Source organism: Hemitrygon akajei, chromosome 19, assembly GCF_048418815.1.
Source record: "Hemitrygon akajei chromosome 19, sHemAka1.3, whole genome shotgun sequence".
In the NCBI taxonomy this organism is placed as follows: Eukaryota; Metazoa; Chordata; class Chondrichthyes; order Myliobatiformes; family Dasyatidae; genus Hemitrygon; species Hemitrygon akajei.
Window position 1 is genome coordinate 20,147,320 of NC_133142.1, and position 12,108 is coordinate 20,159,427.

Consider the following 12,108-nt stretch of genomic DNA (forward strand, 5'->3'; position numbering starts at 1 on the left):
ATTACTGCCATCAGGTAGAAGCTACAGGTGCCTCAGGACTTGCGCCACCAGCTTCAAGAACAGTTACTACCCCTCAACCATCAGGCTCTTAAACAAAAGAGGATAGCTACACTCATTTAAGGACTCTATTATGTTGTTATTTCATGCCTGTTATTTATTACTATTTATTTATATCTGCATTTGCACAGTTTGTTTACAGTTGACAGCTCCTGATATTCCTGAGGTTTGGCAAGTCATTGAAAACCTTGGCAAACTTCTATGAGTGTGTGGTGGGAAGTGTGCAGAATTTGCACCAATTCTTTTGAATAATGGTTGTGGCTTGTTTGAACATTTAATGACCAAATTATCAAATGATCATCACAACTTAAGCACGAGCTTCCCAATACAGTAGTTGTAGCCCAGACCCTTAGCAAGTTTAGGTTGTTATCAAAAAAATTTCATTTAATCTGGAGATCAGATTTCCCTCAAAACTGGTTAAGCAATAATTTGTAACCTTTAAGTTGCAAAGTTCAAAGTAAATTTGTTATCAAAGAACATGAATGTCACCATATACAATGTTGAGATTCATTTTCTTGCAGGCATACTCAATAAATTCAATAATTATAATAGAGTCAATGAAAGACCACACCAACAGGGTAGATAACCAGTGTGGAAAAGGCAACAAACTGTGGAATTACAAAACAAGCATAATAATAAATAAATAAGCAATAAATATCAAGAACATGAAATGAAGAGTCCTTCATAGTTTCAGGCACACTATCATTTTGATATTAAATTCAATCATCTGATGCTTGTCAGATTTGGTAAATCCTTTCATTTAATTGTCCTCTCCTACTGTTCCTTCTACAGTTCTCTATGCTAATTGTCAAATACCTTTTTATAAATTATTTTATTCCTACATGCTCTTTTGCACATAACACACATTTATTTTTTCATATTTATTCACCATAGTCCTGAGTGATTCCTACTGCTTATTTGTAGTTGTAGTTTAGCCATTTGTTTGTGCTCACAACTGAACTGACCTGAACTTTCAAAGATATAGTGTTGTGACCACTGTGAGGTGACATATCTGATAAGATAAGCTCGACTATTCCATTTCTAGTACTTAATTTAGTTGATGTGCATTTGGCACCTGTTTTCATTGTTACAAGGTATCCTTAGTCAGAAGGTTCCAATTTGCAAGGCTAGTTCCAGAAATTTGAGGACAGAACTTTAGGCTGTTGGAGTAGTACAGTAGGTTAATAGAGAGCAAAAGCTGAAACAACAAGAGCCAGTTTAGCAATACTGGTATCAAGTTAGTATGGTACATGTTATGATCTGCCAGCTCTAAATTAATTCAAGAGCAATCTACATCACGTGTGCTAACACATTTCAGAATGTGGGCGCCTCGCCACTTGAGTTACAAGCACCATGTTTGTCATATTGGAATCCTTTGAGCCTGAACATTATGTGTTCTGGAACAGAGTGTTATAGCCTCAAAGACAGTTGGAGTGTACAACAAAGAATGAGAAATTTGGGCTGTGGTGCTGATGTCAACATGTAGCCTCAGGAGAAAGTTTCGAAGAGCCTAACTAGATTGAAGTAGAAGTAACAGCAAGATGTAATCTCAGTAGACTGAAGGTAATTTAAAGAATTAAAGCAAACAAGTTGAATAAAAATATCTCCATATCATGGATGCAGAGCAAATATCATCAACAAAATGTTAAAGACAAGCTGATCAGAACTGAGCTTTTTTACAGTGCTCATTAGTGATGGTTGGAGTGTGTGAATTTTGTCACCATCTTATGGGTTTCATATCATTAAGTTATCTGCTTTGCTGCTTCACATGATTAGTGTCATTTTGACAATTGATTAAGAAATACCTTGTCACGTCTTGATTTTGTAAAGGACTTTATAAAAATTTAGTTTCTGCATTTTTGTTCTTTATGGTTTGACAAGTGTAAGGTGAAATTTGGCACGATATTGCTGTAACTTCAGATCAAAGAATTAATATTTCTCTTGAAGGTTGACAGAGCTAGATGGTGGCAATATCTGCTCTGAGGGAGATTAATAATACTGGGTCTGTGCACTGAGTAAACTCATCAATCCCATTTCTAAACCCTGTTTCTGTTTTCGCAATCAAGTCCATTTACAGCCCTGAATTCCTCTACCACCCACCTACACTATGGCATTTACAGTAGCCAGTTCATCCAATGATCCACATATCTTTGAAATGTAGTAGGAAAGCAAAGCACCCCAGGGAAACTCAAGATGTCAGGAGTGAATGTACAGATTCCATACATACAACATTGGATAGCTGCAGTACTTGCAGAACCACTTGCTTAATCACTTCCAAAACAAAATCTGTCATTGGTTGTGGAGAAATGTCATGCAAAGTCTTGAAAGTATTTTTGAAGAGCAGAGTGAACTCTTCAATGAGCTCTTTGTGCAAATGACATGAAACAAATGCAACATGAAAACTGTTGGCAATAAAGCCCACTTCAGGGATGTTTGCAACAATTTTAATACCATCCAGGGCATTGTGGATCACTTTCTAAACTGTATACATTCATCAAAGTAAGAGTCAATTTTGTTGTCAAATACACAAGTCCAAATATGCACAGGTGCAATGAGAAACTTAATTGCAACAAAATCAAAGGCACACATCATCATATAAGCTGCATTCACACAAAAACATAAACATAAATTATTACAGAATTATGCATTTAAATTCATACATCTATTTCCGTGCTTTTGAGTACTGTTAAAAGAAATGTCTTGTTTTTCTTGGAAGCATTATACTTTACTACCATGAGTATGCATGGTACCTATAAGTGATGTTGAAGGATTTCTGATTTCATGTTGTACATTTATTTATATGTTTCTTCAACTCAACATTCTTTTATTTCATTTAGAGTAGCAATTTTACAATAAGTGCATAAGAATTCACCAATCCAGATCAGAAGCACTTGGGGTCCCATATCTTGGGGTCCTTGCTAACAGGACACTCAAAGCTGCTGCGCAGGTTGACAGTGTTGTTAAGAAGGCATATGATGTGTTGGCCTTTATCAACCATGGGATTGAGTTAAAGAGCTGTGAGGTAATGTTACAGCTATATAAGATCTTAGTTAGATCCCATTTGGAGTACTGTGTTCAGTTCTGGTCATCTCACTACAGGAAAGATATTGATACTATAGAAGGAGTGCAGAGGAGATTTACAAGGATGTTGCCTGTATCAGAGAGCATACGTTATGAGAATAGGTTGAGTGAACTTGGCCTTTTTTCCTTGGAGCGACAAAGGATGAGAGGTGACCTGATAGAGGTGTATAAGATGATGAGAGGCATTGCCCGTGGGGATAGTTGGAGACTTTTTCCCAGGACTGAAATGGCGAACATGAAGGGGCATAGTTGTAGGGTGCTTGGAAGTAGGTACAAGGGGGATGTCAGAGATAAGTTTTTCACACAGAGTGGTGGGTGCATGAAATGCTCTGCCAGTGAAGGTGGTAGAGATGGATATAATAAGGTCTTTTAAGAGACTCCTGGATAGGTACATGGAGCACAGAAAAATAGAGGGCCATGTGGTAGGGAGTTTCTAGAGTAGGTTACATGGTCGGCACAACATTATGGGCTGTAATGTGCTGTAGATCTCCATGTTTCTATGTTTCTTAACTAGATGATGAATCTTGAAAAAATGTCCACATTGTATTTTGGCTATAAAATCTTCATGTCACTTATGGTTCTATTTCAAATCTATTGTAACTGTAATGTCATTCCACAATAAATCTCTTTAGCTCTTCTAAACCTGGCTATTTTGTTTTTGCTTTCTGTAGTTCTGTCTTAATGTGATAAACTGTTGCTGTAAATTACTTTGGATGTCTGTGTTGTAGTGTGTCCAGGAGTGCATAGTTAGAAATGTGAAAAGCAGACATAAATATCTGGTTAGCATGCTTCAAAATTAGCATAAATGTGGCTCTGAAATCAGCCATGCATACAACCTATTTTACATCCTAAAGAGGAAAAGTAAGACAAATAGAGAAATGAAGAAGTATCACTAGAATAAATTCTTTCCTGGAAAATATACTTTATGCAGTTTTACTCAAATTTTCTTAAAATGCTATTAGAACTGTTTGTTATGAATAACTTAAGCTGCTGTACCTACAGGTTCCCAACTCGGACAATATTTGCTTTGTATTGTCATCTCTCAAATAGTCAGCTTAAGCTGAGCAGACTGTCTTGAAAATTTAATAAAAAACATTTTATTTCCAGTTTACTGCATTTGCAAAGCGCTGCAGATCAGCTATAATCTCTGAAGAAAGAAAGACTGGCATGCTCTTCATGGGAGAGCTAAGCGTATGCAAATCTATCTGGAAAACTCTGGCTATGCAATTAGGATATAATTTGTGTCACGCCTGTGTTAAATATAACTACAAGTTACAGAATAAATTCAAGGTTTAGTTTGTACCACAGGCCCTATTCTTGCTAAATGACAAATTTTAGCATGGTGCGAGAGCCAGAGATTTATCCTGAACCCGCCACTGAGATTTCTAGCATTAATTTCTGTCACAATTCAAATATTCAACAGAATCTAAAACATGGTTTACTGCATTTGCAAAGTGCTGCAGATGAGCTATAATCTTTGAAGAAAGAAAGACTGGCATGCTCTTCATGGGAGAGTTAAGCATATGCAAATCTAGCTGGAAAACTAAGGCTACACATTAGGATACAATTTGGGTCACACCTGTGTTAAATATAACCACACATTACAGAATAAATTCAAGTTTTAGTGTGTATCATAGGTCCTATTCTTGCTAAGTGACAAATTTCAGCATGGTGCGAGAGTCAGAGATTTATGCTGAACCCACCACTGAGACTTTTAGCATTAATTTCTGTCACAATTCAAATATTCAACAGAATCTAAAATATGGCAAAATAAACTGTTGGTGATTTCTTCTCATTATGATACATTTTTCTTGCTGTTCTTAGCAGGCAAAGGAAATTATAACTTGGTAGTGCTGATAAATCCTGTAAAGTGCAGTATTTAGATTGTGTTTTCATGTAGGTTTCGCAATTGATGTGAATTAACTATTGATGATTGGGCTGCTGTTGGATGATGTAAATATTGTGAGTCCATGCAGCTGGAGAAGCTTTTAATCACTCTGTAGCATGCATTTTCATCTTAACAGTAAATAATAAGATCACAATGAAATCTTTAGTACATTGTACAAAGATACTATGCTTTTGTGACTACCATGAGTATTTTTTTGCTGCTAGCTTATTAAAACATGTACTTTGTACAGTACAGGCACCGTGGCCCATGATGTCTTTGCTGGCCATGATGCCATTCTAAACTAGTCCCATTTGCTGGCACAAGGTCCATATCCATATCTTCCTTACCATTAATATGTTTGTTTAAGTGCTTCTCAAATGTTACTATCGTATTGCTTTTACCACTTCTTCTGGTGGCATGTTCCAAGCACCCATCACTCACTCTTTGTAAAATAAAAAAAACTCGCCTTGTAAATCTCCTTTAAACTTTCCTACAGTTACCTTAAACTTATTCCCTCTGGTATTCAACATTTCCATCCTGGATAAAAGGCTTTGACTATCTAACCTATTTATGCCTCTCATAATTTTATACACTTCTGTCATGTTGCTCCTGAGCTTCCTATGCTCCAGAAAAAAACAATCCAAGTCTGTCCACCTTCTCTTTATTAGTTAATACTCTTCAATTTAGGGGACATCCTGTTGAACCTCTTCTGTACCATCTCCAAAGCCTCCACGTCCTTCCTGAAATGCAATGACCAGAACTGCACACAATACTCCAAATATTTCCTAGCCAAAATTCTTTACAGCCGCAACATACCTTGTTATCTTTTATACTTAAAACTCTAACCAATGAATGTAAGCATATCATACACATTGTCTACCACTCTGTTCATTTGTGTTACCACTTTCAGGGAGCTAACAAATTGTATCTTGCTTTCATCAGTGTTCTTCAGGGTCCTGCTGTTTACTGTGTATTTTCCTCTTGCATTTGAGCTCCCAACATGCATCATCTCACACTTGTTTAGATTAAACTCAGTCTACTATTTTTCCGTCCAAATTTCTGTCTGATCTATTTTCTGTTGTATCTTTTATTTACAATTCCATACATTTTTGAGTCATCTGCATACTTGCTCATCAGACCACCTTACATTTTTGTGTAAATTATTTATATGTGTTACACATAGCAGAGATCCAAGCACTGATGTTGCAGTACACCACTGGTTAGAGACCTTCAGTCATATTCACACCCCTCCACCAGCACTGTCTTGTCTTTGAATAAACAAATTTTGTATCAGACCAAGTCACCAGGGATCCCATGTCTCCTTCTCTCCTACCATTGTTTTTTAAAGAAAATATTTTGGTTACGCTTCTATAATGAATGTGTTTTCGATATCAAATGGTTTCTTCTTATTATTGAATGCACCTTGGTCCATAAAATACAGAATTAAGTGCTTCATCATAGTCTAGTGGAAGAATTTTTTTGAATGTATTTACAGATTTGTGTTGAAAATTCTAACATTTAATATCAGCGTAGCATCAATGTGCTAGTTGTATTGAAATAAAGGATAACTCATGAGGGGATCTAACTCTGTGGCTATCTTTTAAATTTGTACAGTTTGTTTAGTGTTGTTTTGGAACAAGTAACCAAAGTAGAGAATGTTGATGGACAAGCTACTTCAGGTGGTAAACCTTCAGGTGGTTTTGATGTCAAAGCTCTCCGAGCCTTTCGTGTGTTGCGACCTCTGCGACTTGTATCTGGAGTACCAAGTAAGTTTCTTTGTGGTCTAAGAATAGCATTTATTTTTAACTTCGCTGATCCCTTTGCTCTTGAAAATTTTCCTTGCAGTTCTTGAGATCATACCCTAACCTTCTATGCTTTTCTATGTATTTCCTACTTAAGATGCTTTTTTAAATTAAATGGTTTCACTATTTTTGTTAATTACTGTTCAAGTTTATAATCTAATGTCACCAAATGTGGCTCGTTGCTGAACTTTGTTAAATCACTTGTGAAGCACTTTGGGATGCTTAAATACGTTGAAGTCACATAAGTGAAGGTTGCTGTTAATTAACAAATTAAGATAGTTACAACAGTGCTAGCACTACTTTGACTTGAAGCAAAAGTCAAGAGAAGAAATAAAAGTACCTTCTCATAGATAATGTAACTTTGAATTTTGATGTACTTTTTATGTGCTTTGAGCCTCTCTGTTGGTCGGGATCAACTATGGATCCAACTGTTTACGTGATCCGCCAGCCAGGGCTGTACGATATGGAGAGCAAACTGTTGCCCATGCAGCAGGCTCCCCCACTCTATGCAGCTGATGAAATTAAAGGAAGAGCAGAGACCGATACAGTTTGGCACCTGCAGTGTCACAGAAGTTGCCAGTCAGTGTTGAACTCGATATTGGACGGCCTTTCAGACACCAGCTCCAGATTTTTTCTCAGGATTTACTCCCAAAGCCTTTCCCATGAGTGGGTATAGCCACTAGGCAACGGAGGTTTGAGATCAGAGTTACCTTCCTCTAAGATGAGCTGCAAACCATGGCTGATGACCCCCATCTGCCCATAGCGACCCGCCTTTGCCTATTTTCCTCTCAGTAGAAATGGTTTTGCTGGGCTTAGTAGCTAAGCTAGACATGAAGGCCTGGATCTGGACTTGGTTATTAGAGACTATATAAGACGCATGCCATTGGGAACATTTAATAGGTAGAGGAGCATGTCCTCACTATCTCACTATCTCCACGGGCTGTGACAACCTTCAGGGACCTTAAGAATGTTTTTATGCTAAACATGATGAATTCCTAAAATGAAACATTGCTTCCCAAATGACAACTTGTAAATACTAAATATTGAATAATTCTGTTGAAGTTACTTTATTCTCTCTGATATCTTGCCAAATATTCTTCAGTACAAATTTACAAGATTTACTTCATTTTATAGAATTTTCAAATAATCTTTGAAGTAGTCTTCTTGAAGCAAAATTGTTACATTTAAAATATGTAGAAGTTACCGTTTGACACAAATTAATTACATTTGTAAATAAACACAGTGGTTTTGTAATTATATTCTAGAGCTTTTCCCCATTTTAACTTCTTTTGCAATCCTAATGCAAAGCCTCATTAGAAACATCTGTTTCTATGATCAGAGATATTAAATCTTTATGTTGGAGTATATTTCCTCATATGTATTCAATATAACTTGTTATAATTTTCTTATATGTAACTCCATTTCTCTCTTTTTTATGAAGGCTTGCAAGTTGTCTTGAACTCTATCATCAAGGCCATGGTTCCCCTTCTCCACATTGCTCTGCTGGTATTGTTTGTAATCATCATCTATGCCATCATAGGATTGGAGCTTTTTATAGGAAAAATGCACAAAACCTGTTATTTCACTAACACAAGTAAGTGACTACTAATGCTTTTTAAAAGCATATCCAACTTAATGTAAAATTTTATGAAAAATAACATATTAAGTTTGAAGTACTATTATAGACAAATTGTTACGAATGTGCCACAACTCTGAGGGGCCGAAGGGTACAAAGTAGCCCCCTCTTTCTTGAGAATCGCAAGATCACTATTACTTCGGGTCTGGGACCCAGGAAATGAGAGAGAATCCCCAAGGTTTTGGAATGTCCTGGCCCCTCAGCGATACAAAGCCACGGATAACGGCCATTGTCTCTTGGAGACGGAATTGTGTATTGAGTATTGTATTGTGCATTGAAGCCCTCAGGGAATGACCAGAGTGGGCTGGTTGAGGGATTGCATCATCCCAACCTGATTGACATCTGAGACCCCGTGAGTAAGGATAAAAGAGGGTCTGGGGAACAACCCCTTCAGACACACCAGGAGAAACGCTAGAAATCCCGTGACAGCGTTTAAGAGCGACAGCCGGTAGGGCCCGCGTGCATCCTTTTCCATTTGCCTCGGAATTGGCGGGCCTTACCTCGGAAGACGGCTTAGCTAAGGAAGAGGCCACCACCAACGAAATTTCGAAGGATCGACATCATAAAAAGGAAAAGCTGGCAAGTTTCAAAAATCCCTCTCTTGACTCCAACCAAAGGCTGCAGCCTGCATGAGCTGAATGACTTTTATATTTCCATCGGACAATACATTATCCCCTAGACAACGATAGAGCTTATTTCTTATTGATTATTATTATACCCGCACTTTTAGAGTTAGTATTGATAACGTATATTATCTGTATGTTTGCATTGATATTATTTTTGTGTATTTTTACCAATAAATACTGTTAAAAATAGTACCTCTATCTATACCTCAACGGACCTCTCTATCTTTGCTGGTAAGTGACCCAGTTACGGGGTTTGTAACAAAATAATATGGATAAAAGTCATGTATTGAATAGTGGATAAAAATTCTAACATTCTCTTGGGGATCTTTGTTTTGTTAATTTAAAATCCTAGCAGAATTGGTCAAATTCTGCAAGCACATTGCAGTAGGCTTTTGTTATTATTTTAAATTTATAAGGCACCGTTTCCGTGTAAGTTTTTTGATTTTATATGTAAAGCTTATTGAACTTTTGGTCTAATAATATTGCAGTATGGAAAGCACTGCCAGGTTGTAAATTAAGAAATAAACCATCCTTTTGAAGTCATTGCAGTGGTGTTCTGGACATTACCAAAAGGATGGTATTCACCACCAAGCTTTTCGAAATCTGAACACAAAGCTTCATTGAGCTTTGTGGAATGGATTTTTCTTTCCTAATACCAGTTTGTAAAGGTTTTACAGCAAAATTGACTATCTAATCTCATTGGAATAATCCTTGTATCAGCAACAAACAACTGAATAGATATAGTTTAATAGCCTTTTAAATGTTTAATAATGATTAGAATATTTGTGGTTAAATATCATAGACATCTTTTCACTTGGACAGATTAGGAAAATGGGCAAAGATGTGGTAGATGGAATATAGTGTAGGGAACTGTATGGTCATGCACTTTGCTAGAAGGAATAAAGGTATAGACTATTTTCTAAATGGGGAGTGAATTCAGAACTGGGAGGTACAAAGTGACTTTGGAGTCCTAGTGCAGGATTACCTAAGGTTAATTTGTAGGTTGAGTCAGCAGTAAGGAAGGCAAATGCAATGTTAGCATTCATTTTGAGAAGACTAGAGTATAAAAACAAAAGATTTAATGCTGAGGCTTTATAAGGCATTGGTCAGACCAATCTTGGAGTGCTGTGAGTACTTTTGGACCCCTTATCTAAGAAAGGATGTGATGGTATTGGAAAGGGTCCAGAGAAGGTTCACGAGAATGATTCTGAGAATGAAAGAGTTAACGTATGGCTTTGGATCCATACTTGCTGGATTTTAGAAGAATGAAGGGTGATCTCACCGAAACCTATTGAATATTGAAATGCCTGGTTATACTGGATGTTGTGAGGATGTTTCCTATAGTGGGAGAGTCTAGGAGGCACAGCCATATTAGAAGGATGGCCCTTTAGAACAGAGTTGAGGAATTTATTTAGCCTGAGAGTGGTGAATCTGTGGAGTTCATTATCACAGATGGCTGTGGAGGCCAAGTCATTGGATATATTTAAGTGTATTTTGATTAGTAAGGTTGTCAAATGTAATGGGGAGAAGGCAGGAAGTGGGGTTGAGAGGATAACTAAATCAGCTATAATGGAATGGCAGAGCAGACTCAATGGGCTGAATGTCTTAACTCTGATACTATGTCTTATGGTCTTATTAAAATAATTTATTCCACTTAATAGAAACAAAATTGAAATAAATATTCTGAACAAATTAAACTTGGCACACATAAAATTCATCTATCAGGATCAGAAAGGTTGTTCAGCAGTTAGCAGAGTGTGATACGACATTGGAAATTCAATTTCACTAACTCCTTCAAAGGGCATTTTTTTTTAGTGCTGCGCTCCTATAAATCCAGTTGTTGTTCATCCTTTGCCAGAGTTAAGACTGCAAAGGTGCTTTTGCCGGTTGAGCAGGGTGTCAAAGACAATTGCTTCTTGATTATTGTGTTTGACAGTGAACGTGTGTACTCCAGAAGATGCTGTCATATTTTTTCAATTGTAATGGTGAGTGCTGATGGCCTGATTGTCATTCTCATTATGTGATTAGCCTGCAGTTGTAAAGAAAACAACAAGATCAAATCAGGTGTAGAAAGAGATAATGAATGAAAGACTTCATTAGGACAGAGCATAACAGATACAGAAAGGATATTAAATATCTTCAACAATTAAAACTTGAAGCAATGAGACTTCAAAATTTTCATTATTTGTCTTCAATGTGAGAATGACTAGTCAGCAATAATGAATAATAATTTCATGGTTCCGATATCACTGAGTTTGTCAGGTCATTTGGATGAATGCAGCAACTTCAAATAATTTGGTGTATTCTAGTGGTGAGGCAGATGGCTAAAAGCCACTTTTGTGAATCTAATAGAGCAACTGAGATAGCATCTTCTGTTGAATTATATACATTTGCCTTGCACATGGAGATGCCGAATAATCATAATTGTGACAGCAAAACTGGCAACTTTCTCTCAGATGGGATCTTCTAAAATATGTCAAAATATTAATAGATGTTTATCAAAATTTGATTGCCTTTCCTGTATAAGCCTTGATTGAGTAAATAAAGTATGGCTCATGATTATTCCTATTCTAAAATTTACCTTGTATTTCTAATCTATTGGACCTACTTTCATTTTTAATATGTATTGATTTGAAACAAAGCTTTCCAACACCATCCTCTAATATAGATTATTCTCTTCCATTTTCAGATATAATCGCAGAAGATGAACCAGTACCATGTGCATTTTCAGAGAATGGCCGGCAATGTCCCATGAATGGTACAGAATGCAAGGGTGGGTGGCCAGGCCCAAATGGAGGCATCACAAACTTTGACAACTTTGCTTTTGCAATGTTAACTGTTTTTCAATGTATAACCATGGAAGGGTGGACAGATGTTCTGTATTGGGTAAGTGATTGCCATGAAGAACAGTTAAATATAAATCATTGAAATGCCAACAGATACAACATGCAGGCTACTCTTCACACTGTTTCCTGTGTAATAATCTATGCACACAAACAGTGATTGATGTGTTGCTGC

The 12,108-nt window shown here is 36.8% G+C and overlaps 1 protein-coding gene across 6 annotated transcripts in view; it reads left to right on the forward strand.

Moving 5' to 3' along the window:
- The window catches only part of LOC140741801 (voltage-dependent L-type calcium channel subunit alpha-1D-like), a 351,948-nt gene that overhangs the window by 156,846 nt on the left and 182,994 nt on the right, over window positions 1–12,108 (forward strand). For all 6 annotated transcript variants that reach the window (XM_073072200.1, XM_073072201.1, XM_073072202.1 and 3 more), the window contains exons 5-7: window positions 6,641–6,792; window positions 8,270–8,422; window positions 11,780–11,976. In XM_073072200.1, coding sequence (XP_072928301.1) covers window positions 6,641–6,792; window positions 8,270–8,422; window positions 11,780–11,976 — 502 coding nt within the window. The remainder of the gene's footprint in view (window positions 1–6,640; window positions 6,793–8,269; window positions 8,423–11,779; window positions 11,977–12,108) is intronic.